Here is a 27,622-nt window from a genome sequence, read left to right as displayed (position 1 = left end):
TTGCCCAGGGGGACTGGGTCCCTGCCCGGTAGGAAGAAACAGGAGGCGGCAGCTCAGATTCCAAACATTCTCTTTATTACGTGTTTGATCCAGAGGAGAAACTAAGTGCAGGAAGGGGGGCTGGGTGGGGAGGGGCCACCTTGCCTGGGAGGCCCCCCCCCCAGCCCCTGGCCACCACCCCCTTTGGGAGCCAAGCCTTGCCCTCCCGGCCCCTCGGAGCACCCGGGCTGTTCCATAGGGCAGGAGGGGGGAGGGAAGAAAGGAGGGGGAGCCCTTGGTGGGAGCCGGAGCCCGCATTCAGGGCTTGGGGCAGGAGGGCTGAGGTTGGCGAGGCCCCTTCCTGGGAACCAAGGGCTCGACTTGCCACGGAGCCAGGCCTGGGAGTGGGGTGATGAGTAGGAGTGGAGTCATCATAAATCAAAAAAAAAAATAAAATAAAATAATAAAATAAAAAATAAAACCCATCACAAAAAATGTACAACTCAGGTGAGGGTAGAGGCAGCCTCTGTTCAGGACCCCCTCCCCCAATTTCTCAAGAACAGAAACAGCAGAGAAATAAATTAAGGGATGCAGCGGCTGCCACCAGCCAAGCGCCCATAACCAGCCACTCCCACGCTGGCTGCAGAGGTTAGCAAGCTGCGAGTCACTTGGCCTATCTGTCCCCCCCACCCTGTGGAGGGCAGAGGCTCCCGGCCCTGCTGCCCTGTCCAGCCTCCCGCCAGGCGGCCGGCCACGGGGGCCCCCGGGCAGTGTCTCCTGAGAGGAGGGGCGACAGTGTGAGGAAGAAAAGGCAAGGCCGAGAGATGAGTGGTGAGGGAAGTCACTGCTATGGAACTAGCTGGTGCCCAGATTAATGCCAATGAAGGGGAGCAGTGGGGAGAGGGACGGCGAGGGGGGCTGTGCTTTCAGACAAAGGCTCTCCCAGAACGGAGAATGCCCAGCGTCCCTGTTGCGGAGACTAGCAGCCCAGGCGGCCCCCTGGGGGCCGAGGAGCCCATCTGCCCTGCGGTCCCCTCCCCTCTCCCAGCCCTGGGGTCAGCCCCGCCTTCTACCCAGGAGGGGGTGGGAGAAGATGGCACAGACTTTTTGAGGAGGGGAACAAAAGTCCCCACAGCAGCTTGTGGAAGGAAATGCCCAGCCTCTGGGGAAGGAGGGGCAGAGGATACAGTGTGGAGGGAGGCCGAGCCCCGCGCCTAGCCTGCCAGCCCCAGAGCAGCCGCCAGTCCCACCGCTTCAGGGCTGTGCGGCACCCCTGCCCCCAGCCCCCAGCCGCCCAGGCCTCCAGCCCAGGGGCCTGAGGTCAGGGGAAGGCCACCTCTGGTGGTTTGCTTGGAGGGGAAGGAGAGGAGAGGGGAGAAGCCCAAAGTGGGCCTGGCGGAGGGCCTGACAGGGAACTCCACCACTCTTGCCTGAGAGTGTTCCAGCCCTGAGCCACCCTCCCGGGAAACCCCACAGATCCAGTCTCGACTGTCCCAATGGGGCAGGGAGGAAAGGTGGCCGCTGGGATTTTTTTTTTTCTTTTTTCTTTTTGGTAATAAAAAATTTCTTGGTTTAGGCGAAATACTCTGTGCAACCGCAGTACCGAGGGGGAGCCCTGCCCCCCACCCCTCCCTCCCCTTCCTTTGCCTCCTGTGGGAGAGAGGGGGGAAGGGGGACTATCTGGGCAGGGGTAAATGTGGGGGGGAGAGAACCATCTCCCAACCCCCACAAACATGGAAGAAGAAACTGAGAAGGGCGGGGAGGGGAGACACACCAATCCGTCTCTGCAGTCCCGCCCGGGCAGGCGGAGCGCCGGCCCCAGCAGCTAAGTCCGGCTGGCCGCCCCCGCCGCCCCCACTCCCGGCAGCCTGTTAAAGCTTCAGCTCGTTGGCTATTTTGGAGGCAATGTTTTTGAAGGCCATGGAGGTGCCCGATATCCGCTTAAACCGAACACCGTTGAGAGACAGCCGCGGCAGTTTGCACACCTCCATCTCCCACTGCACGAAGTTCTCGTGGCCCGGCGTGCCGTGCATGCACAGCAGCATGTACTTCTCGTGCAGCTCGCTCTGGCAGCTGTTCGCGTCCAGCACCTTGCGGATCTCACGCATCATCTCGTTGGGCTCCATGGAGCTCGTGGTCTTCATGCTCCACGTGAAGCGTAGCGAGCGGGGCTTGGCCTCCCGAAACTCCTCCTTTTCCTTGTCACTGCCGCCGCTGCCCACCACGTGAGGTCTGCGGAGAGGGCAGAGGCGGGCGTCAGGCGCCCCAGCCACAGGACAGCCCCCCTGGCAGATGGACCCCGAGACCAGAGAGGAGAGCGGGAGGGTGCCCGGGAGGCGGCAGTGCTGGAAGAGGGAGCGTTAGACCTGGCCCAGGGAGCAGAGGAGTGGGCGGTCTCATCTCTCAGGGCAGAGAAGGCGAGAAGCCAGCCCCTGGCAGGGGGTGACAAGGTGACAGTGCCATGCTTTCCTGGGAAGAGGGCAGGGTCAGGGAAGAAAGGGGAGCACGCGCTCAGTAGCCCTGAGCAGTTCACAGACTGGACAGAAAGAAGTGACTGGAGCTTGTCGAGGGGTAGGAGTCTAGAGTCCCAACCGCCTGGCCCAGGCAGGGCTCTTGCTTCCAGAACACATCAGACCTGAGGAGAAGGGCCCACACCCACCGCAGCAGGGCTGTGGGGGTCCTCTGAGGAAAGGGAGGCCCCAAGAGGGGGAGGACAGGGCGCAAGCATGGGAGGAAGAGCCGGGTGGCAGAAGGAAGAGGAGTGGGAGGCTCGTGGCAGGGCCGGCGGCCCGGGCAGGGCGGGCGCTGGCTCTGGCCCCCTCTCACCTGAGCGTCTCCACTCGGTCTTTGCTTTCAGGTTCATTCAGGTTCCTCAAAAAACAGAGCGAGGGAAAGTTTAGTGCTGGGACCTCTGTGAGGGCGGGTCTGGGGGAGGTGCCGCCGGTGGGCGGGCGGGCAGGACCCAAGCCCAGAGGCCACTCGCCCACCACCTAGCAGGCCAACATGGCAGCTCAACTGTCCCTCTCCAACAGGGAGCCCAGCACGCGGGGCCTGCCCCTCCCCACACTCTCAAAGACGGGTGCCGGGAGGAGCCAGGGGAGGAGGAGGGTGTGGACGTGCGGGCACACGCATGGCGCACACAGCCCACAGCCAGGGTTCGCGCGCAGGGCGGCTTCTGCACTAGCACCCCCTGAGTGGGTCTCAGAACTGTAGTCCTCTTGGAGGGAAGGGCGGGGGGCGGGGGGATAAATAGAGGTCTCTCTCAGGAGGCTCAAACGGCCAAGGGCCGGACCTGCTTTGAGTACGCCTGGGGCTCAGTGCCTGGGACTGGGTGGGGAGGAGATGGGCCCTGAGGCCGGCTGTAGACAAGCCCACCTCCCCCATTCTTTTATAACTCCCCTGCCTGCCAGGCCATCTGCTGATACAGAAGGGAGGACAGAGGGCAGAGCAGGGCAGACACCTTGGAAGGGTGGGTGGGGAAGAGGTCTGGCCCCGCTGAGCGGCTTCTCCAGCTCCTGGCTGGAAGATGGGTGCCTGGAGCTGGGAAATTGGGGAGTGCAGAGGAGGGCAAGGATGTGAGGAGGAGTGAGAGAGAGCAGCGGCAGCACATGTAAAAGGAACACAAAGACACAACAGACACACGAATGCAAACAAGTGCACTGCGAGCAGGGAGCCTGGGCCGTGCAGGGGAAGGAGCCTGGCTGCTCTCTCCGGCCCCACCTGGCTCCTGCCCTGTGGGTGGAGGTACCCTGCAGGGCAGGCCCCCACTGGGGCCCCATGAGTCAACAGCCAGCCATGCAGTGAAGAGCTGGGTGGCGAGCAGCGGGTGGAAGGGGGAAAGCCTGAACACCCTGTCTTGGCCGTCGTTCTGTCAGCTGGGGCACCAAAGGGGCTGCTGGGCTGACGGCCTTGGGGAACCAGGGCTCCCAACCTGGCCCTTGGTCCTCAGCTTGGTATTTGGCCCACCCAGGCCACCAGAGAGGATGAAGACAGGGCCAGGAGTGGCACAGCCAGGAGCTGGCCCAGGAAGGGAGACGCCTGAGGGAGGGGGGATCTCCCACTGTTTGGCCAGGGCTTAGGGGTAGACGGCCCCTGCCCTAGAATGTCCCAGCTTCTGGCTCTTCGGAAGTCACAGGCCATAACTGGAGAACACAGCCCAGAGAGGACGCAGCCTGATTCATCCAGAAACGTCTGGAGGTAGGAGGTATGCTGGGGTAGGGGTGGGGTTGGCCTAGTTCTGCAGGAGCTGCCAGAAGGGGGTGCTGTGCCCCGCTCGTGAGGCAAAGGCTCCTTCGGCCTGGAGGCGTCAGGCTGAAGTCTTGAGACCCCAGTGTCCCTGTAGTACCTCCAAAGCCCTGCCATCCCAGAGGACAGGGGCAAGAGGCCACACAGCCCTGAAGTTCAGGGCACCAGGGAAGGGGAAGCCCAGGAGACCCAGAATGAGATACCATCCCAGATGCACTTTCGACCCCGGTGGAGCTTCCTCAGAGCGCATGCACAGACACGAGAAAGGGCTGGAAAAGGAACCCAACGCGCTTGTGACCAAAACCCAGGGTAGGGGATTGGGGAGAAGGAGACAATCTTAAAGGGAGAATTCCCTGAGAAGGTCCCCCTTGCTTGGGGACAGGCCCATCGTTTTCAGAGTCATTTGCCCTGAGTGGGCAAACGTGGCCTTGTGGGCCGCCCAGGCAGAGGCCATCTTCATCCCTTTAAGATGGCAGAGAGAGGACCCCACAGACATGGTTTAGCAGATGCAGGAGGGAGCAAGAGCCAGAAAAGGGGAGTTAGTGATGGAGGCAGGACACAGGACACAGACGCACACACAGCGGGCTCAACGCCTACCTTCTGGCAAACCTGAAAGACAGATTTCTAAAAAAACAAACAAAAAAAGACAAAATAAAAAAAGAAATAAAAAAAAAAAACCAACAAGACGGTATGTGGATAAGCAGGTGGGGAGTGGGCTTTACAGGTTCAAGGGTTACCCCACTTGTGGAAGAGCCGCTCAGCGAGACTAGAGTCCCAGACATCCCCATCTGCTCACGCCCCACCCTGCAGCCCTACACCCGCATTCCGGGGCTGGAAAGGGGCATGGCTTGGCTACTCTAGCTGAGTGGAATGAAGTGCAGGAGGAAGGGCAGGCAAACCTGTTCTCTCCAAGGCTCCTGCTGCTTCCTGAGCTACACTAAGATGGTTGAGGAAGTGGTGGGATGGAGACAGGGAGCAGCCCAAGAGGCCACATTACTGGATGCACCTCAAGAATCAACGCTGTCCTTTTGGGTCATCAGGGGCCAGGCGTGAGAAACCTCACGAAGAGAACCTTCACCCTGGTTCCCACGTAGGAAAGCGTCAGAGTGCCTCAGGCTGCAAGGGAGCCATCCTAGGCCCCCACCAGCTATTTCATTTATGGCCTTCATCCTGGCAACCCCCAGCCCCCCAGCAGAGGAACGTGGCAGAGGGGAGTGGCTGCAGCCAGACAAAACCGACTGGGTGGGGAGAAAGGAGGTCAAAGGGGGCAAGACAAGAGACCAGGAGAAACTCTCCTTGCCGGCCCAGCCTGGCTCAGGCCTCATGACTTTGCAGCTGCGTCACCAAATATAAGTTTCCATGGGAACCCAGGAGAGACGAGGGGGGCTTTTATTTTAGCATCTGAGTTCACACTCTCCTAGAGAGGAGGCGGCATCGGCCATCTGCTCGGGCCAGAGAACAAGGAGTTGGGGAGGCCTGAGAGGGACGGATGGGTCTGGGCATCTCAGGTGCCAACAAAGACTCAATTTCTTAGGCTTCCTGAGGTTTCTAACCCTGGGACCTGATCCCAGCTCTAACCCCCGGTGTCCTCATCCCCACCCCCAGGCAAGGTGGAAGGCCTGGCCTCAGCCTCTCTGCCGCCCTAGGCCCCCTACTCACCTGCGTACAAACTTGGAAGTGAATTTGCTGAAGATGCTCCCCGAGGCCCCCCGCCGGCCCTGGCTGTTGCCAGAGGGAGAGGCTGGGGTCACACCGTAGGGCAAATTCTGCTGGTCCCGCACCTGCCGGAGCTGCCCAGCGTGGAAGGTGCTTCGACTGGAAACACCCCGGGGAAAATTAGTTCGGTCTGGGGCTCCACCGCTGCTGCTGATGTTGTGGGCGGAGGGGGAGGCGACAGGGACACGCTGGGGGGCTGTGCTGTGAGAAAAGAGGTGGGGGGTGGGGAAATGCATCAGGGCATGAGAACGCCATCAGCACCGAGCATCTGGAGCTCCCTGGCGTGGGAAAGGGAAGGGGGACGCTAGGGCAGAGGCAGCCATCACAGAGGACACAGAAGGAAGGGGTGTGACCACTGAGGACACCAGTAAGGAAGATGTTTGGGTGGAGGGGGAAGGAGATGGTTTGGGGGAGGGAGGGGAGGCAGGGAAGGATATGTGTGTGGAGAGCAGTACAGGATGGAGAGAAGAGGCTCCTTGGGAGCTAGGCAGTCTGGAACCTCAAGGGGACAATGTTGACCAACCCTCAAGGATTGAGTCCCTGTGATGCTGACTGTCCCCGGGGTCCTAAGGAAGTCCAGGAAGGCTCAGAACAAAAAGGCTTCCTTCTGGAGCCTCGGGACGGCTTCTTGCATATCTGTTCTGAGAGGGAGAACTGGAGGAAAAGAGGGGCATTAAGCTATTTTTTGTGTCCTCTACTTCCTGGCTGCAGGGGACAGCCATCTCTTGTGGCTAAGATGCCAAAAACAGAGCAGGACCCCCAGGTGGGAAGGAATTGTGGGGGCGGGGGGCGGGGGGGGCTGAGGGCAGCAGGCGTATCAGCACACTTGCCTGGGCCGCGGCACCTCACAGTTACTGTCCGTGGGGGGCAGCCCAGTGGCCTTGTTGGGGTGCACGGAGGCCGACATGGACTTCTGGTGCTGGCGGGGCCGGGCCGCAGAGACCGCGGCGGAAGCAGAAGCCGTGGAGGCCCGGGACCCTGGCATGGTTAGGCTAGGAGACAAAAGCAGTGGAGAGGCCTGGGTTAGGGGTGGGTGGGGGCAGGAGGCTCCGGTTAGGAAGCACAGGCAGGGCGGGAAGGGCCAGAGCTGGGGAGCCTCGGCAGGATGCAGGTCAGGCCCAGGAGCAGCAACGGGGCACAAGTCAGAGCCGAGGGAGGCAGGGTAAGTAAGGAGTAAGGAAGGCGAGGCAGGCCAGAGCCTAGGGAAGGAAACCCAGAGTGCAAGGAAGCCAACAGGAGGCAACTGCCTCCGGGCTGCACTGGTCTCCTAGAAATTCTAAGAACAAGGATGTGTTGTCGCCAGAAAGAGCAGCGTGTTGCTAAGGGGAATTTTCATTAAGCTCAGAAGACAAGGAGCCAGGAACTCAACATGACGGTCAAGGTTAGGGGGGCTCTGCTCTCATGGGCACAGCTAGAGTCACCCTCAATGTGTGCACGCTTCAGGTGGGCATCTCTCGGTCCTGCCCTGAGCTGGGGCCCCTCAGGCACTGACGCCCAGAAGAGTGCAGTTGCCACGCCCTGGCTGCAGTCAAGAAGCAAGAAGGCAGCTGAGATGACCATGGAGTCACACTCGGTCCACCGTAAGGAGCGGTCACAGGAGCACAGGGGAGAGGAGGAGGGGGTGGGGAGAGCAGGGAGGAGGTGCTGGCGTGTGGAAGGCTGGACTGGACAGAGCCAGGATGGGACTCCAGGGGGCAGGACAGGAAGACGGTGCTGCTGACAGACGTCACCGCTGGGAGAGGTGGCTCCCGGGAAATACGGCAGGCAGGGCCCAGGCCTGCTCACCTGTCTTTGCCGTTCTGGATGGAGGCCTGGCCAAGGCTGGCCCTCTCCAAAAGCGGGGAATTCCTGCTTCGATTTGTGCTGGTGGAGAGGACGCTGTTCTGTGGGGAATAAAGGGCAGAGTGGTATCACAGAAAACCAAAGTGTTCTACTGGCAGGTTCACAAAACCTGCTCCCCCTCCCCCTTCCACCACGGATTTTGCTTTTACCCTGTGCGGCAGGGTTTTCTACAGTAAGCTGAAGTGGCCCCGGGGCGGAAGGTCAGGTAGGCAGCCAAAGGGAGCTGGGTCTGCAGTAAGGAAAGAGCTGCCTGGAGAGGGCAGGCCCCACAGCAGGAGCCGGGAGGATGGGGAGGAGAGGTGGGGCTGGCCAGGAGGAGGGAGGGGGTGGGCGTGGCTCACCGTGGAGGGGGTGGGGGTGGTCTTCTTCCTCTCCAGCCCAGGCAGGGGGCTGGCGGGCACTTTGGCTGTGCTGCTGGCCTTCCGCCCTGGCTCCCGGTCCTCCTCAGGCCGCTTGTTTTCTGCGTTGTTACTCTGAGTCTTCTTAGAGTAGGAATTAGAAGTGGGAATGGCAGGACCAGCTGCTGGGCCAGAGGACAGTGGGAATGGGTAAGGGCAAGTTGGAGGGAAGTTAAGTGACTTGCCCAAGGACATGCTACTAATAAGGGCTGAACAGGGATGGAAACTCAGCTGTGTCATCCAAAGCCCCAAGAACCCATCAGGAGAGGGGTGAGTCCCCCACCTGCAGCTCCCAGAAGTACTCACCCTGGTCGCTAAAGCGCCGCTGCTTGGGGTTGGCTGAGACGCTGCGCTGTACCTTGTGGGAGGGGGAAGGGGCACTGCTATTGGTCAGATCAGCTGAAGGCCGGGGTTTCAAGGTGATGGTGTCGCCCTCCAGCTGCAAGAACACAAAAGGGAGGGCAGAAGTCATGAACAGTTGCCTAGGGATGACCGCACTTACACATTCCTGCCTGACACAAATCCACCCCAGGCTCCCACGAGACATACCCCCTGCAAGACCAACGTGCATCTAAATAAACACTCACGGAGACAAGTCCCAACACAGACCCTGAAAAACACAGTCAAAGACACACCAACCTCCCCAAAAAGAACCCCGCCCTCAGAGTGGGATACACACACCACACACATAAGAGTGCACATTCAGACTCAGAGACACCCCCAACACCTCCTGAGCAAGCTAAGTCAAGAATCACGAAAGGGCGTCCAGCACCACCAGGAGGAGCGCAGGACGGGGAGGCCACGAGTGGATGTGGGGACACACAGATGGTGAACAAGGCCCTACTCCCACAGAGACCCAGGGATTCAGGCGCAGACATGGGTACCCATACGAGCAGAACAATAATCACGAAGCCTCCAGATGCACAGACAGGAGGATGGACGTACATGCACACAGATACATATACCCAGACACAAGCTCTAGGCAGAAGCAACACACAGGCTCAAGATTCCTGTAAGACAGACACAGAGCACCCAGGAACCCAGACTTCCAGATACAGAGAGACACAAACATATCGAAACAGTCAGAGACTTCTAGAGCCAACACAGAACTGACCCAGCCAGAATGACCTAGACCCAGTCTAACCAACACAGAATGAGCCAGATCTACTCACCCGTATGGAAACCCAGACCCAGGCCCAGACCCCACCAGCTTCCCTACTGAACTATTGATGGAAATTAGTGAAAGCAAAAGCCAGGGGACCTTAGCACCACCAGAGATGAGGCTTAAAATTAGTCAGTAGAGAGCACACCTACTCAGAGATGAGCTTCTGCCCTCAATAGCTGCTAGAAGCATGGGGATACTACCGACAGAGAGGCTGGCTAGACGGGGAACGGAGCAGGGGGCACACACCTCGGAGCTCTTGTAGCCCAGGAGCAGATAGGTGGCCATCACCTCGTTGTACCTCTGGCCCACCAGCGAGTCCTGGATCTCTTCCCGTGTGTAACCCATGGACACCATCAACTCTGCGTGGGGGGACATACAGTTAAGGCTGGTCCTGAGTCCTAGGCAGCCTCAACCTCACGGCCCAGCACAGCCTCACCTGTCCGCCGGGGGTCCTTGTAGTCAGGGAGTGGCTCCACATAAGGCTTCAATTCATCATCTTCGTGACCCACATTCATCCATCGATCTTTCATGATTTGCTGGGGAGTAAAGGGAAGGGGGAGGGCAGAGAGGGAGACTCAGCTTGGAGGTTTCCTCGGGAACCCAGGACCTCCTACCAGCTGGGCTCAGGCTGCTCACCTCTAAAGTGCCTCTCTTGCTGGGATTGAGAATGAGAAATTTCTTAAGCAGGTTTTCACAGTCTGTGGACATGTAGAACGGAATACGGTATTTCCCCCTCAGTACCCGCTCCCGTAGCTCCTGTAGGAGGGAAATTTAAATCACCCAAGGCCAAGGGAAGGAACCTAATATCCAGGCTCCTAACAGCTTAAGACTGGCCAGGCAGATATAAATGAAATATGGTTAAGAGGCAGAGAGCCTGGGACAAGGCACCTCACTCGAGAGGCGGTGATGTCAAATACCCCACGCCCTCTGGCTTGATCAGCCCGAGGCTTGCTATTCTGAGGACCTTGGAGGGGTGAACGGACATACAATTTATCCCAGCCCTCAAGAGAGGAACTGAGGTTATTTTGCTGGGTGCAGAGGGCTTTTAATAGCTGCTACCTTTTGCAAGCCCTTCTTTGAAGCTCTGGCTCAGGAAAAATGTAGAAAAGCAGCAAAGGTGAGAGGTCAGGGATAAAACCAGAGGCCAAGAGAAGAAATGAGAGTACACATGATCTAAGCCTGCACTTCACTCCACCTTGAGGTTCTGTCCATCAAAAGGCAGGGATCCGCTGACCAGTGTATATAGAATAACTCCCAGGCTCCACACATCCACCTCGGGTCCGTCGTATTTTTTGCCCTGGAAGAGCTCTGGGGCAGCATAAGGGGGACTGCCGCAGAAGGTATCCAGCTTGTTCCCAAAGGTGAATTCGTTGCTGAAGCCAAAGTCTGCAATCTTGATGTTCATATCAGCATCCAAGAGCAGGTTTTCTGCCTGGGAGGTAAGAAGGAAAACGTCAGGGAACCAAGTGGACCACACTAAGGCACCGGACAGGAAGGAGCTGAGCGCAATGGAAGAACAAACAGGAAGTCATCTTCAATGTTAGAACTTCTCCCGCCAACTCCAGGGCAGGCCTCCAATCAGTGTGCAGAGGCTGGGCTGGGCTGGAGGAGGGCCGCGCAGGCCGCTCCTCACACAGGCAGCCACGTGAGAGCTGGGATCTGAAGGCTCAGAGACGCGGTGAGCTGTGCAAAGCTTCCCTGTCAGGCCTGGGTTAATCATGGTCACATCTGCGAGGACGTAGGGGCCAGGAAGACTCACAGGTAGTCTCACATGCTAACAGCTCAGTGAAAGAGATGAGTGTGCTGCACATCTGCAAAGCAGCTGCGGCGCAGCTGTGGACAGTCAGCACTGCTTCCTCCGTCAGCCGCCAGGCTGCCTGCAGCCCTCCTGCCACGCCTGGCTGCACCAGAAGGTGAAGGGCTGAGAGGTGAAATGGCAGAGACCCTCTCCTCGCTAGCTGGAATGGGATCCTAAGTCCAGTCATAAGGCCTATGTCAGAAGCAGCCCTAGGGGCTTCCTCATCATCTCCAAAAAATTAAAGGCTGGTGTTTCCTTGAACACTCGGGGTGTAATGGTTATGTCACAGTTAACAGAGGGTGAATGACCCAGCCCTGACTCAAAGACACTGGAGATGAGAGCACGCCTTACCTTTAAGTCTCTATGAACAATAAACTTCTGGTGACAGTACTGCACAGCAGACACTATCTGAAAGGAAGGAAGAGGGGTCAGCTCAGGGGCACCTGAAGGTGGGCTACAGGGGCTGGTGGAGCTGTGATCCTGTGACCGAGTTCGAAGCAGCCACATAGATAAGCAACGCCCAAAGGACCCTCCAGATGCCGCTTACAGACAGGCAGCTCCTCCCTGTATGCCAAACCCCCCAAAGCAGAGGTCGGGCCCACACTCCACAGAGGGAGTCACACCCACCTGGCGGAATTTGGCTCGAGCCTCTTTTTCTTTCATCCTGCCATGAGCCACTAGGTAATCAAACACCTCTCCTGCAAGTGACAGGGGCAGGGTCTACATCAGAGCTTGCTGGGGCTGGGGAAGGTGGGGACACAGCAGGAAGAGGCAATTCCATACCTACCTCCACTAGCGTACTCCATGACAAGGTAGAGAGTTTTCTCAGTCTCGATCACTTCAAATAACTTAACTACAAGAGAAAAGGCCAAGCTATGAGTCAGAGAAGCAGCAGGGGCCACACATCGAGCCCCAACACGTACAGGGGCATCCCAGGAATCAAAGTTTCCTCCTCTCCCAAAGACAGGTTCCTCTCGAGGCAGCCACACCACTAAGGACAGCCCTGTGCTCCAGAGGCAGAGCTGGATCTTGAGCTGGGTTCCCCAGAGGCATCCTTGAAGACTACAGACTCCAGAAGGCCATGTGCCTCAGGGAGAAGGGCCACATGCTGGGAAGTGGAGCCTTGCTGTGGGGGAAGAGGAAAGGAATGATGACTGGTTCTCACCTATGTTGGGATGATTCAAAACCTTCATTATTCTTACTTCACGGAACAGCTGGAAAATAAAATACCAGGGGTCATGCTTGCTCAGCTTGCTCCCCTCAGGTCCCCTCCAAACAGAGCCACTGCTAAGATTCTTTTTCCAAAAGAGAAAACAGGCAGGGAAAAGAAACAGAGTAGTTGTCCAGATCCTCCATGCCCATCCCCAGTGGCTGAGAAGGACATGGCGGGGAAGGAGAGCAAGAAGGGTCAGTGCGAGGAAAGCTGGGCTCTCATGACTTGTACCCTCAGGGGCAGCAACTGGACGAGCCAGCTGCACCCTTGGGTGCTGTCTCCCCAAATCCAGCCCCCAAACAGCAGACGGGTTTTGGCTGCATGCCTCTGAAAGAGGGCGCGTGAGCCCACGTACATGAACGTTTAGAACCTGAGCTGCTTCTACAGTTCACTGACAAGGCAGACTCTAGCTTGGTCTGTGTGAAGAGGTAGGGGAGCTCTGAAGGGGCCCCTCTGAAGAGGCCCACCACCTTCTGACTTACAGAAGTCAGAGGGCTCTGCACTAGTGGGTACGCCTTTCTCTCCTGGGCCTCGGGGTGGTGACAGAAGAAGCCACTCCTATATATAGCTGATGCCAATTTTAATCAAATCCACCTCCACACACTCACGCTCTCTTTGTGAAACAAAATCAGGGACTCCAAACCATACATTTCCATGAAGAAAGATGACAGAAATGAACTCCATCCCCTCTGCGGGGGCCAGAGAACTGGAGGTGGGGTTTTTTGCAACTTCTAGGCCTCACCGTTTGCACAAGGAGCAGAACTAGTTGTGTTGTGTTTTGTTTTTGTTTTTAAGGAGAGGGGAGGTATGGAGACCTAATTTAGGCTATATTTTATGGGGAAAAGTGAACACATCTTTCTTTTTTTTCCTTTAATGAGATCCCAGAGCTTTTGTGGGCTGGAAAGGAAAAGAAGAGACAGGTTTTCCAATCTTCAAGAACGTGACCTTGGCTCCCTTTTCTTGTTAGGGCCCAGGTTTTTCTTGCTTTCTTCCCAGGCCCAATAGTTATCTTGGATGAAGAGGCAAAAAATCCTGGACGCCACCTCAGGGGCAATAATGGGCCTGGAAAGGGCGTTCTCCTAGGAGAGCGTGGAGTTTTCTGAGCTTGTCTAGAACCCTGAAGAGGTTAGCTTCTTCAGCGTTTGTCCTTTAGGGATCATTGCTGGGATCAAATTTAAACAGAGTGATTTGGCCAGAATCAGACTGGCCTTGGCAATGGAGTGTGCTCAAAGGCTTTAAAAATGGCTGCATTTGTCTGGTGCTGCTGCTTCCAGCCAGTCAGGAAGAGGCAGGGAGAAAAAAGAGGTGGGAAGTAAGATGGCCTAGCTGACTCTGGCAGGCTAAACTGCTCTAAAGACCAAATGGCCCACACCAAGCTGGCTTCTACTCTGTGAGGTCTGAGCCAACATGTCAAGAGTAGCCCTCTTTCCCTTTCTTCCGGAAAGCTCCCAGCAGCAGGGAAGCCCTGGTGATGACAGCCATGTTTCCTTTGAGTCAAAGAACTGTGAGGGGATCCCAGGGGTAACAAAAAATAGGAAACACCTTGGTTTTGGCTGTCAGCATGTCAGGGCACCTCAACTCACACTAATTCTGTGAGTGTCTCTCTCAGCAACAGCTCCCAACCTCCAGTCCCAAGCTTCCCAATCTCACTGTAGTTGGCTGTTAGCATCAGGTTATGCCCTCTCCTAACTCAAGTAACAATGTGCTCATGAAAAGAAAAACTCAATCTGCCACAAGATGCAAAGAACTAGGTTAATCAAGGTCAGAAAATCTGAGCCAGGGTCAGCTGGAGTATGAGGAAATCTCACTGACCTGAACAGGGACAGCTTTTTGGGAGCCTGACGGGAGATTTCTTCCTTCCCCTAACTGACGGAGCCCAGGGTGGGGGCAGAGGGCAGACAGTTTCCAGTTCTACACCAACCAGTCACTAGTAAGCCGTCCCTCCTCTGCAAATGAAAGCCTTCTTTTCTCACTCCTACATATGTGGTCTCACCTGGAGGGTTCCCCAACCAGCTAAGTAAGACCTCAGTTTTCCACTGTAAGTCAAGAAGGGAAGGAAAAGTTCAACCTCATCTAGCAAAGACTACATGCAAAGGACTCTGCAACTGTTAGTCAAAAGAAGCCTAGAAGTGAGAAGGAAAACTGGGAGGACCTGTCATTAATCTGCACGCACTGTAAGAGGCTTGAAACTGGAGTTCAGTTTCGAAAAACCCCAGCCTTCCATACCCATTCTCTGAAATGTAGCTGGCACAGAATCCAGTGGCAGGTTCTCTGCCTCCTCTTACCCCTGTACTTCTAGAGCCACTCCCCTGGATCATTCAGATCTTACAGTTAACTGCATGTGTTTCTAGTAATGGCTATATACATGTGTATAGGGCTGGTCACAGGCCAGAAGAAAACAAGATGCAGGACGTAGGTCAGACAGGTAGGCCAAGGGGCAGGAAAGGGGCAGAAAGACTTCTAAAAGAGCCAGTGCCTGTGGCCAGGAAGCTCAATCAGGAGAAGCCAACACAGGTGATCCAACCCAAACCCTAAAGATAGCAGAGCCACGGAAAGGGATGGTGGGAACAGTGAAACTACCAGAGATTCTGAATTAGGGGTTCAAGAGGAGGTCCAAATGGGGTCAGCAGATCATTAACTCCTGACAGAGGTTTAGAAAGGGACAGGAGGTACTGTGTGCTTACTTTCTGAAGGCTGGAGGAATTCAGTTGAGTCTTGTCAATGATCTTCACAGCTACCTGAACAAGAGATAAAAAGCCCAAGATTACCTCTCTGACCAGGCTAAACTCAGGACCCGAATCTACTTCCTCCTTTATATTTCTGCCTCCTTTTGGCCCTATCCCTCTTAGCACCCCTATCTGTTCAGATCTCATTTCTGCCTGATAAACAAAAGGCTGGCTGTGGTAGAAGTCCCACTACTACCTGCTGGGGTATCAACAGTTGGGAGATGCTGCCACGTCCCCAACCCCAAAGCTCACCTCTTTCCCAGTAAGGATGTGCCGAGCCAGCTTCACCTTGGCGAAGTTACCCTTGCCGATGGTCTTGAGGAGTCGATAGTTGCCAATATGGGGCTGCTCGTCAGCAGAAGTGGCTGAGTTGCGGCCCCGCAGCATGTTGGACTTACTGCTGGGCTTGGAGTCGAGGTGTCCCAAGGTGGGCTGCAGGGTAGAAACATGTACACCTTTGAGTATGCTGCCCTTCCGGTTCCCCATACTACTGCCCTTAGCTCTCTGCAAAAAACGCAAGAGGCTAGGGTATGGGGGCAGACTCCAGGAGGCTGGTAGGCATGCAAAGAAAGAATCATAAGGCAGGGGGATAAAAGGAGGTGGGAAGAGCGCCCACCTTCACGCCAAAAGAGCACAGCCTAAGGTCCAACGTCAACATCCTGTGGGCGCTGGAGCTTAGGACCTAAGCTGTCCCATCACTGGCTCCACTGCCTGGCAACACATCCCCTGTAACAACCCAACAGTTCCTCCACCTCATGTGGGAGAGCGCCGTCTACCGTCCTCCCCGTCGCCTGTTCACACTTTGATAAGGCTACATCTCGAAGTCGCAGGAGCACGATCAGAATTACTGCAAAGCACTCACTGCCTCCCAACACTTTACATTCCTCTTTACTATGTATCACTTTACATTGATTTGTTGTCTATCCGGCAAGAATGGAAGCTCATGAAGACAGGCATGTATCATTTATTCACTGATACATCCCTGCACCTAGACAGACTGGATTAGGGTAGATGCTCAATGAATACTTGTGCAATGAAAAAATGGAATGACAGGGTCTGCGCAAGGCCATCCTCTGCCCTCCTTAGATATCCCATAGCTCAAATAAGGGTGTGAGGAAGCAGAAATGACGACAACTGGCACCAACAGGTATATAAACATAACACAAAAAAGGTATGGTGCAGATGAAAACATACATCTGTATGAAGACCTGTACAGTCCTCAAAGGGCTAAATGTAGAGTTCCATGTGATCCAGCAATTCCACTCCTAGTTACATACCCAAGAGCAACTTGCACACCCATGTACATTCGTAGTATCACACATTCATAATAGCCAAGAAGTGGAAACAACACAAATGTCTGTCAATTGATAAATGAAATATCCACATAGTGGAATATTCGTTGGCAATTAAAAAAAAAAAGAAGGGACTTCCCTGGTGGCGCAGTGGTTAAGAATCCGCCTGCCAATGCAGGGGACATGGGTTCCACCCCTGATTCGGGAAGATCCCACATGCCGCGGAGCGACTAAGCCCGTGAGCCACAACTACTGAGCCTGTGCTCTAGAGCCCGCGAGCCATAATTACTGAGCCCACACGCTGCAACTACCAAAGCCTGCGCGCCTAAAGCCGGAGCTCTGCAACAAGAGAAGCCACCGCAATGAGAAGCCCATACACTGCAACAAACAGTAGCCTCTGCCTACTGCAACTAGAGAAAGCCCGTGCGCAGCAACGGAGACCCAACGCAGCGCCCGCCCCCCACAAGAAAGAAAGAAAATAACTTAAAAACAAAAAAAAGAACTGACATATGCTACAACATGGATGGGCCTTGAAAGCATTATGCTCAGTGAACAAAGCTGTTCACAAAGGACCACAGGCTATATGATTACATTTATTTGAAATGTCCAGAGTAGGTAAATCCATAGAGACAAGAGAGAGACTCTAGGGCTGAGGAGGCTGAGGAGGGCGAGGGGACTTAGGGGTGACAACTAAGGGCTGCAGTAATGAAAATATTCTAATGAAATGCTGACTGTGGTGATGGATACACAGCTCTGAGGATTTAGTAAAAGCCACTAAATTGTACACTTTAACGGGTGAACAATCCCACTGTTAAGCATCTGGCCTAACTCTGGTCGAGAGCACTGATTTGCCTCTTCCAGAACACCTGATGCCATTGCTCCAGCATGATGGGGATAAAGTGCTGCCAGAGCCTCATCGCAGAACCATCCAGAGCTGCCCTGAAACTTCAAGGAAACCATCTGGAGGGGAGCAGGGTGACCAGAGAAGTGTGACTCAAAATTCTTTCTTTCACGGTCCTTTTCTGGCTCTAAGTGAAGCCCTCAAAAACCACAGAGAAAAGAAATGACTTGCTACCACCCAAGGAACTGTCCAGGGTTCCTTGGCAAGAAGCATGCTTCCCCAACCTGTTACTTTTCAGCCCTAAGGGGCTATGAATAGGAAAACACTTCCCTCTGCCCCAACTTCCAAGATCGGAAGATGGGTGAAAAGTTTCCTCGGCAACCTCTAAATCACCTCCTAAACTGTCGCTCTCCTGTTTCCTGAGGATATGAGCCAAGGCAGCAGGGTCTTGACAGTCCCCAAGTCCTCAAAGTTTTGCAATGAGAATTTAGTGTCTACCTGAGGATTTGGGTCCTTTGCTCCCTGAAGCCAAATCTGGGAACCCTACTGCCTATCCTGAGCTCTGCTCTGCCCATCCCTCTCCACGTTTCCTGCTCCAGGGGCTGCTCTGTGTTGCCCAGCAGGACAGCATCCTCCCCACACCCAGAGGCTCAGCTGCACACAGAACTTCAAGGAACAGCAACAACCCTCCTCCTTACTGGGACAGAGAGGGTGCTTAAGAGTACAGACGCAGAGACAAACTGCCAGGTTCAAGCCCCGAATCTGCCGCTCACTCAACACGTGTCATCCTTAAGATGGAGATGAGATTATTACACAGCAGGAAGGAAATCATCTAAAAGATGACCGACGTGGGATGATCCCACACGTGGGTGTCAGGAGATGGTCTAGTGGGTGCCGAGGAGCTCTGTCCAACAGAACTAGGTTCCAGTCCTGGCTCCCCCACTTACTAGCATGAGTTTCCTTATCTGTAAAGTGGTGATAAAGTAGTCCCTATTTCACATTCATTAGGTGACAGAAAATATGTAAAATGCCTTATCCAATGCTCAAAAAAGAACCACCATGAATACCATTATTTTTAGTTCCTAAATACTACAAAGCCTATTTGCAAAGCCGGAAGTCTCATTGTCAACAAGACTTCTGCATCTCAGTCAAGCCCTCCTAAGCCAGCTGCAGCCTATCTGGAGGCCAAGAGATGCTACGTATTGGCCCTCCCAGCTGAGCATCAGCCACCTGGCCTGCACCAGCACCTTCAGCCTTCACAGGAGGGGACTCGACAGGGCGGCTGTGAAGGGCTGATTCCAAGCTAGGTATCCAGGACAGTCAAAGAGAAGGTTCTGCTTGTCTGGGACCCAGAGAAGCAGAGAACACTGGTGCGTGCTCTTTGATTCCCTGCTCTAAAAGTCACACACTCCCGTTTCAGGACCGAACTACCCAACTCTCAGGACTCAAAAGACACAGTCCTTCTCTTACCCCCTTCTGCCTCTTCTATGTTGTGAGATATTTCCCACAGCAGGGATGTGGGACAGGGTGAGGAAGCAGAGAAAGGAGAAAGTCTCTAGTAGGAAATGTTCCTTGGACCAAGGCCCCACGAGAGGCAGCTTCTTTGAAGGCTGAAGAGGAGGTAGGGGTGTGGGTGGCTATCACGGAGAGAGAGTCCCATCCCTGGTTCTCGACTAGGCCTATGTAACCTGGACCCAGATCTCACCAACAGGGTGGGGGGCTGAAGACTAGCTGCCCTTCTGGGCCAACTAAGCAGAATCTAGCTAGAGCCATGCTCTGCCCCCCACCTCCATCCTCCTTGCACACAGTAAGATATCGAACACCAGAAATCCTCAAAGCTCTGGCTGACATCACACCATAGGCAGGCCCCAAAGGTCTGAGGCCAGTCTGTTGAAAGCAGACACCACGGCTGTCAGGCAGCTTTCAGAAAGAACAAGGGGTCACCCTGTGAGGCAGTATTTGGAACCAAATGGCAGAACACGCAGGTTACTAAGCAGGCCTGATTCAGAATTAGGGCCTAAACAGCTCTGAGGTCCTCAATCGAGAGGAGAGAAGGCAGGACGTGAGGATGAAAAAAAAAGTCTTATATCCAATGGGCCCTTCAACCTGGATCTCAGAACTCAGCCTAGGCATGTTGCCACGTTTGCCCGGAAGACAGCCTCCACCCCGAGAGGCCCGGCGCTGACTCAGGTAGGCAGGGCCCCTTCCCTAATGCTGGAGGCCCTGACCAACAGTTCTCCCCTAGAAAAGCTCACGATTTGGGGCTCTGCACTCAGGTTTGGCCTCGAGTGTCCTGAGACTTCCCTGGGGCCAGGAGGGGGCCAAGCTGGGAAGGGGGATAGGCAGGTACTCCCTGGCCAGAGGCAGAGTGAGCCTGGGCACTGTGGAATGGAGGAAAAGTGTCCCTTGGGCACCGGCCCTGGGCAGCCGCCCCAGACCCGTCTCCCCTCACTGTAGCGCTCGTGCGCCCTCCCTGGGCCTCTGCCTGTCACCAGCCCGTTCCCTTCACTCTGGCTGGGCCTGCTCACTCGACCTAAGGGGAGAGTCTTCTCTGGGCATTTGCCGCCTCTTCCTTTCTCAGCCAATGCCTCTTCCCAGGAGGAGCACTTCCCTGTGCTAGTTGCTGCCTGGCTCCATTTAGCAACCCTTCAAAGATCCTGTGTTTGGGGTGACACGGATGAAAGAGGAGGGGGCAATTCCACAGCAAAAAAAAAAGGGGGGAAACATACCCGGCTGGAGAAAGGGACAAGGACTACCAGCGACTTCCATTCAGCAGAGCCCACAGCAGGATCTGTCAGGCAGTGAGGGCAAAGTACAGAGGCCGGGAAGAGCCAGGCCCAGGGCGGGGGCTCCTGGCTCCGTCAGCCACCCTTACTCAGCTGAAGCAGGCGACTCCTTCCACCACCTCGTCAGTGAAAAGCAGCGAAGCAGCCAGGCCAAGCGGCTCCTGCCTGGGAACCTGGACTGTGTCGCAACCGAAACCACCACTAGCAGAGGGAGCCCAGGCTTGGCAAGCAGAGCAACGGGGACAAAGCCCTGCGGCTCCTTGTGGGCCAGGGTCTGGTAGCCAGAAGATGCATGCAGTCCTCGGACACTACCCAGGAGCAAGGTGGGAGGAAAGGGGCAGGAGGCTAACGGGAAGGAAGGGAGACAGAGAGAGTAAGAGGCGGGTTTAGATCAACTTCCTTCTCCCTTCCCCTCCCCCTCTCCGGAAGTGGGCTGCCCCACCCTCCCCAAGGTGCTTTGCTGGGTAACAGCTGGGAGAGGGTGAGGAGGAGACTAACGCCAGCCCAGGTTGTCATAAAGCCATTATCTCACCTGCAGCAGGTGGGACCTGGGTACGGGCTCAAATCTGCGGGAGGAGTATGTGTGAATCAGACGTGCTGACCCAGAGAGCGCCAGCAAACCACCCGTGGGGCGGGGTGGGAGCAGAAACTAGCCATCCAACAGTGGCACGTGGACCTCCTACTTCACAAAAAGCAGTGTTTGACCTTAGAAAAATGCACATTCCACTTAAACAGATAGTATTCTGGACATAACATCAGGAGATTCAGGAACCCTGTGAAGCCCCTTAGGTCCGTGGGTTCTAGACTAAGAATCTTTGTCACTGATAGAGACCGACATGCTTAATCCTAAATTTTGCCCAAAGGCTGGGAACAAACCAAATGCTTCTCTAAATCCCTTCCAGCCCTGATTCTGGGAGTCTATCTCCAGGTTCCCACCCACCTCCAAGTCCCCATCACCCCCCACCCCACCCCAATACTGCTTTCTTTGAGAACTCTTGAGGGCCTGGGGGCAGCAGGGGAAGCCATTCCTCACACCTGCCTCCAGCCAAGCCCCTGCTGTCCAGGCATCTGCTGTCCTTGTGGCAAACTGGAGCCCTCCCCGTTTGTGTTCTGGTCGTGGCCTTTCTTCTGGCCGCCAGATCAACTTCACATTGTTCCACTACTGGAGGCTAGGGTCTTTCCCACTAGGCAACTCTTTATTTAAAGATCTCATGCTGGGAAGCCATAAACCCCTCTAGGGAAGGGCAAAGCCTCCCACTGACCTCACAGCACCTGAGCACAGACACCTGGGAGACCGTGCTACTCAGTGTTCACCTTATGTATGAACCCTGGTCAACAGATTCGGCATTTCTGGTACTACCATCTGCTGGCACATACTTCCCATGTTCTCCACACCGTAAACCTACAGGATAGGGAGCATCTTCATTTTACAGATGAGAAATTTAAGCACAGAAGTTAACAGACTTGCCCAAGGTCAGCCTCCCAGTGCAGAGCTGGGACTGGAGCCCAGGGCTTTCGCGCCCACTCCAGCACTCTGCTGTTCCTCACGGTCCCCTTCACCAGCTCCTCTTCAATGCTTCTGAAGCCTAATCTGCTCTTATTTCTCCCAGAAGAATGAGTCCCTCGCTCTTCCTCCACAGATTAGGAAGAGGGGAAAGATGTGAAGATTCCGGAAAGGTGCCTGGGACAGCAGGAAGGCCAACATCCAGGTTAAGGCCAGTGGGGGGCTGGGGCTGTTTTAAAGGCCTACCCAGGTGGTCCCACAGCACCCCCTGCTCTCACTCCTTCCCAAAGTGGGCCCTCATCTCAGTGGAAGAGGTCAGGCTTTATTCTGGACCCTGGGCTCAGGCTTGCCCCTCCACTCAGATGCCAGAGCGGGATCAAATGGCTTCATTTTCCAGTCTCCAGGATTTTGCAATGTGACAGAAGGATTGTTTCCTCAATCTTATTTGTTGGGGGGCAGTAAGGGGCTTTGTAAACTGAGGAAGTACCAAGCAGTGACCTCAGAGAGGCTGGGGAGAGACAGGATGGGACTGAGCTGAAACGTCACATGGCAAATCACTAGTTCTTTAACCCTTCCTCCTTCATTGCATCCAGGAGTCTTCTTTGCATCCTTTGATCCTGAGCAACTGTCACTCTCAACAGCCAAGAGTCAATACACCAGCGGAGCATTCTGGGTAGGAGAGCTCTGGTAAAGCTTGGTAAGCAGTGACCAGTGCAGAGTCTGGATGTATACCCCCAGCCCCAGAAGGAACCGTGATGTCTCCACCTGGGGAACCCCCACCATCCCTTAATACTCCGTCGCAGAGCGGAGGTGGGCTTGTGTAAAACTGCCAAAGGGCTGCTCCCTTTTTCCAACCAGGGTAGATGCCTCCCTGACAAAGGAGGCCAGCACAGCCTGTGGCCGAAGAAAAGCCAAAAGCAAGGTGGTTCGCTGCCCTCCAGCTCTCTAAGCTGCAAGTCTCACCCCAAGGCTGGGAGACCAGCACTGCAGCCTGGGCCATGCAGGGAGCCCATGCGCCTCAAAGCTGCCACAGCAGAGCCAGTGCCTGCCTGGGAAGTCCGGCAGGTGAGAACTGACCTGGAGTGAGATCCGAGCTGAGCCACCTACAGCCCCTTCATGCATGGAAGCTGCGGTGCAAGGAGCACCCCTCAAATCTCCTGTCTTCTGAGCCACCTGAAATGCTGGGGTCCTCTTCAAAAATGGGGGATTCTACTGAGCAACCACGGCCTCAGAAGCTTCCACACTTCATCCCTGAGAATCTGCTCACTGGGGCCTGGTCTCTATCTCAGTCCCCAATTACTGTTGCCCTGTTCAGCAAACCTTCATTGAGCACCCACCTCTGGAGCCTGTTGCAAAGTACAGAGAGATCTGGTTCCTGCCTTCTAGAGACTGAGAGGAGGGGAACCATACACGTCTCGACTCACGATGGTATCTCTGCTTACTTGTTAGGCAGGCAGGATAGCACAGCAGAGCTCTGGAGGCAGCCGGAGGCAGTGGGGGCCCTGCCTTCGCTCCTTACCAGCTCACCGAACACCACCAGCAAGATCACTTGGCACCTCTAGGTCTCAGTTTCCTCACCTGGGACATGAGGACACTAGCTGTTCCCACTTCACAGGATTAGTGTGAAGATGAAATGAGAAAATCCACGCCAGCGTTGACCACGGTCACTGGTGCGCAGTAAGGTCTCGACCATGTTTTCTAAGATCTCTCTTCACTTTCAGGCAGGGACCTTTGTCTCCCATCTACAGGGGTTCTCTGAGCCCTGAGAAGAGCTATAATCTCTAAGAACTTGACTACAAGTACCAGTGTAGCAAAGCTGGTATTCCTTCTAGAATGAGGAAAGTCAAATTTCTACCATGGCTGGGCTGTCAGACAAAAAGGACCCTCCTTCCTAACACCACTCCTGCCAAGAGAAGTGGGTGACTGAGAAGGCAGCCACGCCTCTGCCCTCTGAGCAGCCCAGGGCGGGAGGAAGGTGTGCCCACTCTTCCCTTCCTCATCATTTCCTTAACTCCTTCCTCTCAGAAAAGGTCCAAGAAATGGCCAACATACCAGTACCACATGGTGCCAAGGGCTGGGGGAAGCTCACATTGCCAGCCTCGCACTCCATTCGGCTCCTCCCTACCAGTGGGTTACCGTAACCATGGAGACCAACAAGTTCCTCCATATCACAGGAGAGCCTGCCTGCCAGCAGCCCAGGGCTCTGGGGGAGGCAGAAGGCAGCCTGCAGCAGGAAGGTCTGGCTCGCTTTACAGAGGACTGTGGGGAGCTGATGGGAGACTAACCAGTGAAGCTGAGGTGCCTGGGCCTCCCTCCAACTTCCTTTTCTTTGCCCAGTAGTTTGTTTTTAGCACATTCATTGTCTGGCTGTATGTGGTGTGGTAGTGAAGGGTGTCACTCTGGAGTCAGACAGACCCGCGGTGGGACCCCAGCTCCACCACTCTGGCTGCTGCGTAGGGAATGGACTGGAACTGTGGTATGAAGAGCTACACAGATCCACACACACTAAAAGGCTCCAGATCTCATATAATACCTTCTTTTAAGTGATCCAGGTAAGTAAACCCTCTTATCCCTTGTTTATCCCAAATCCCTTTGTTCAAATAGTTATCCAGACACCTTCTTAGCTGAGAGTGATCTCTCCCTTCTCTGACTCTCACAGCATCCTATCTGTACCCATTCAGCTCTTCTGACTTTGTGCCTCTATGCCTTCACCCCCTCTTTGAGCTCTGAGAAGTCAGAGGTCACCGTTGTATGCCTTTAGTGCCTAACAGTGCCCCACGTTATAATACTCATGGAATATATACAGAATAAAAGTGGTACAACTTTTTGATCCCTAAAGTTGCTCCCCTCCTCCCCCAAGGAGATAAGCAAGGGCAGAGGAAGGAAGATCAAAACCTCTGGCCAGAAGACCCCTTTCCCCTCTTTCAGGGCATTTACTGCCCTTTGAAGTTGGTTGGTTACTGTCTGTCCTTCCCACTAGACTACACCATAAAGGGAAGGCCCCCGGTCCGTCTGATTCATGGCTCACAACAATGTCTATAACACAGAGCGGAAGTATTCAGTAAGGTAATGAATGAATAAAGGTGAACGAATGAATAAATAAGAAAACATGTTGGGGCATCTTCGTGACAGTCTCTGGGATACATGCCAATAACCCATATCAGTGTACTCCGCACACAACATCCAAGTGGGCAGTGGGTCATGAGATCTTCTCTCCCCAAAATGGATGACATCCATGGAGCGTCAGTTCTACTAACAAGCTTTCTCTCAGGTGGGACAAGCCCCTTGGAATTCTCATCTGTCCCAAAGCTTGAGGCAAAGGTGGTCACCTAGGAGAACTGGAGGCAGGCTCAGAATACAGGCACAGCTGAGGACCAGCAGCCCCCACCCCCATCCCTGGCTCCCCTCAATCAAGCTTAAGCCCTCCTTTCATCACAGAGGGGGATCCCTCTCCTCGAACTTCCTGCTGCCCAACAACCACCAGGCCCTCCCACTTCAGACAGTTCTCTCTGCCTCTCCACATTCAATCCCTCCACTGCTTTGCTACCAAAACCACTGTGTCTTGCTGTGACAATGCAATGCAGCTTGAGCCATTCTAAGAGCTACTGATTTGGGGAAGTGACAGTGACTTTAGGAGACATTTACTTACTGTTTGCCACACCGAGAGCTGCTTTAATATTTCCTCTTTGAACCAATGTACTGATTGCAAGGCCCTGTCAACCCTAGAGAGCCAAAAAATTCACCCATATACACCTGCCTTCTGTCCAATGCACAAACGGCGTTCCCACCCAGCCGCCACCCTCCCCAAACTGCCTCCTGTTACAGAAAAGCAGAGGGACTAAAAACGGCAGCTGGGGAGCTCAGGTGACTCACCCAGCATAATCACCTCCTCCCAGAATCTCCAATCTTCTCCTGGGGTTTTTGCCAACACAAAATAAAAAAGAAGCACGAGATCTAAAAAAACAACAACAACAAAAAACCCCTCTCTCAGCGTTTATGCAACAGCCTTTCTACCTGGGTGCAGATTTAACCCTTTGTCTCTGCCCCTTCCAATGCGGTTTCCTTAAAATGTTTTTATGCTGAGGCCGGGAAACAGGCCTTCCGGGTCTTATCTGGTTCCAGCTCTACACTGGAAGGTGCTGAATAAGACATGTGCCTCTTTCCACTGCATCTTCCTCTGGAAGTGGAAAAACTACTACCTTCCTACTCCTCCAGTTTCAAAGAGGGAGTTGAAGAAGGAAGAGGAAATATCAGAAAAAAGATTGGGACAAGTTTGCTGCCCCAGAAGTCACCATGGTCAGAGATCAGAGCTCCAGCAGGACAAGAAGTAATAGAAACCACCTAAGGCTGGCACCACCACTCTCAGAACCTGTCTCCACCTGGCCGGGCTGCAATGTGGCTCTTCCACTTACGTGACCACTAAAACTCCAACTGGCTGCTCTTTCCATGAGCAAACCCCCATCGCGCTGTTCCTGCTCACAGGGAGAGGTGCTATCTTCCTCCTACAACAGATCATTGAAAACCCAAGCAGGTGAGGACACGTGAGCTGTGGAATGAGGGACGCCCCTGTTTCCGGTGCTACCTGACAATGGGTCGAATCAGTCAAAATTGAGAATTCAGTCTCACCTGTTCCCAGAACAATCACAGGAGCTGCACACAGCTCTCTAGCAAACTTTCTGGGTAGGAAGTGGTGTGTGCGTGTTTATCTTTGGCATTTGGCATCTAGAAAGACAACTTTTGTGATAGCTGGTGCTATGACTACAAAGTAATGAGAATGCTCCCACAAGGCACATGCAAATCTGCTGCAGCACATTAGTCAAGAAACCCCCAACTTGGGACTTCCCTGGTGGTCCAGTGGTAAAGAATCTACCTTACAATGCAGGGGACACAGGTTCGATCCCTGGTCAGGGAACTAAGATCCCACATGCCATGGGGCAACTAAGCCCACAGCACCACAACTACTGAGGTTGTACACTTCAACTAGACAGCCTGCGTGCTGCAAACTACAGAGCCCACGCGCTCTGGAACCCGTGCACCACAACTACAGAGCCCAGGCGCCCTGGAGCCCATCCACCACAACTAGAGAGAAGCCCGTGCACCGCAAGGAAGAGCCTGCAGTCTGCAACAGAAGATCCAGCATGCCTCAACAAAGATCCCATGAGCCGCAACTAAGACCCAATGCAGCCAAAAATAAAAAAATAAATAAATAAATACATTAAAAATCTTTTAAAAAAACAGGCAAAAGACTAAAAAAAGAAATCCCCAACTTACCAAAAGTTCTGTTCTATTTTTCCATAGAAGCATGTTACAAATGATGGCTGCATTCTCAGGCCAGCCCACCCCATCAGGGCCCACCACTGTATCTGAAGTAGTGTATTAACCATACTTAACACTTAAACCAGAGTTCAGAATAGGAAAATGAATTCAGTGTTCCAACATGGGACCTAGGAACGTATCTTTGCTCTCCAAGGAGCGTGGGCCGTAGAAACTGGGGTTTCTTAACCTTCAAACTCTGGGTGAGGGCTTGACATAAAAGGACTTGAGCACCTGGGGGTGGCTGGGTAGGAGGGAGGGTCTAAGGAGATATGAACCTAGGTGGAGATGAAGAATAAGGCTGGAGGAAAGGAATTCTGAATGGACACTGCCTTACAGGAGAGAAGGGCTAATTAAAGGAAGGCCAAGTAGAACTTCCAGAGAGAGAGAAGGCAGCCTGGGACAGTCCCCTGACATATCAGGGGAAACACTCTTTAGAACTGTCTTCCCTACTGGGTACCTCCTTTCTACCTCACTGGGCCCGCCGCTACCACTGCAGTCTCAACCTCGGGCCAAGGGCAGAGACTGCTGAATCCTGTTACTAAGTGGCCATGACCTGGGCAGGTGCCTTGGCTAGCTCGTTGGATAAACGGAGGAGGGCTCATTTGTCAGAAGCTGGGTGGAGAAGATTGGAAAGCACAAGTTTCTCACTGGGACTGAGAACATGGCAGCTTGACTTTAGGCCTAGGTTGCCTCTGAAGCCAAACACTGTTCGTTTTCTGGTAGCAACGACAGTTCTCCTCCCTAGCTGTTTGTGTGCATGACCTAGGAGCAGAGAATATGGTAAATGAGATTACAGCTATT

The 27,622-nt window shown here is 54.4% G+C and overlaps 1 protein-coding gene across 9 annotated transcripts in view; it reads right to left on the bottom strand.

The window, feature by feature from the left end:
- Positions 1-53: 53 nt before the first annotated feature.
- Positions 54-27,622, bottom strand: part of MARK2 (microtubule affinity regulating kinase 2) — a 58,060-nt gene continuing 30,491 nt past the window's right edge. For 2 of the 9 annotated variants that reach the window (XM_027090326.1, XM_027090328.1), the window contains 18 exons: positions 15,335-15,514; positions 15,041-15,094; positions 12,309-12,357; positions 11,931-11,996; positions 11,771-11,841; positions 11,495-11,551; positions 10,541-10,777; positions 9,982-10,101; positions 9,782-9,881; positions 9,592-9,704; positions 8,487-8,619; positions 8,124-8,302; positions 7,726-7,823; positions 6,771-6,932; positions 5,884-6,141; positions 4,822-4,848; positions 2,806-2,850; positions 54-2,211 (listed from right to left, as the gene is read on the bottom strand). In XM_027090326.1, coding sequence (XP_026946127.1) covers positions 1,851-2,211; positions 2,806-2,850; positions 4,822-4,848; positions 5,884-6,141; positions 6,771-6,932; positions 7,726-7,823; positions 8,124-8,302; positions 8,487-8,619; positions 9,592-9,704; positions 9,782-9,881; positions 9,982-10,101; positions 10,541-10,777; positions 11,495-11,551; positions 11,771-11,841; positions 11,931-11,996; positions 12,309-12,357; positions 15,041-15,094; positions 15,335-15,514 — 2,310 coding nt within the window. In that variant the 3' untranslated portion in view covers positions 54-1,850. Of the gene's footprint in view, positions 2,212-2,805; positions 2,851-4,821; positions 4,849-5,883; positions 6,142-6,770; positions 6,933-7,725; positions 7,824-8,123; positions 8,303-8,486; positions 8,620-9,591; positions 9,705-9,781; positions 9,882-9,981; positions 10,102-10,540; positions 10,778-11,494; positions 11,552-11,770; positions 11,842-11,930; positions 11,997-12,308; positions 12,358-15,040; positions 15,095-15,334; positions 15,515-19,944; positions 20,398-27,622 lie in introns of those variants that run through there. The other 7 variants (XM_027090333.1, XM_027090329.1, XM_027090331.1 and 4 more) reach the window with 6 other exon arrangements.

Source organism: Aethalodelphis obliquidens, unplaced genomic scaffold (assembly GCF_003676395.1).
Source record: "Aethalodelphis obliquidens isolate GAN/ISIS:26980383/991018 unplaced genomic scaffold, ASM367639v1 scaffold69, whole genome shotgun sequence".
Taxonomy (NCBI): domain Eukaryota; kingdom Metazoa; phylum Chordata; class Mammalia; order Artiodactyla; family Delphinidae; genus Aethalodelphis; species Aethalodelphis obliquidens.
This window is presented reverse-complemented; position numbering and strand designations above follow the sequence as displayed.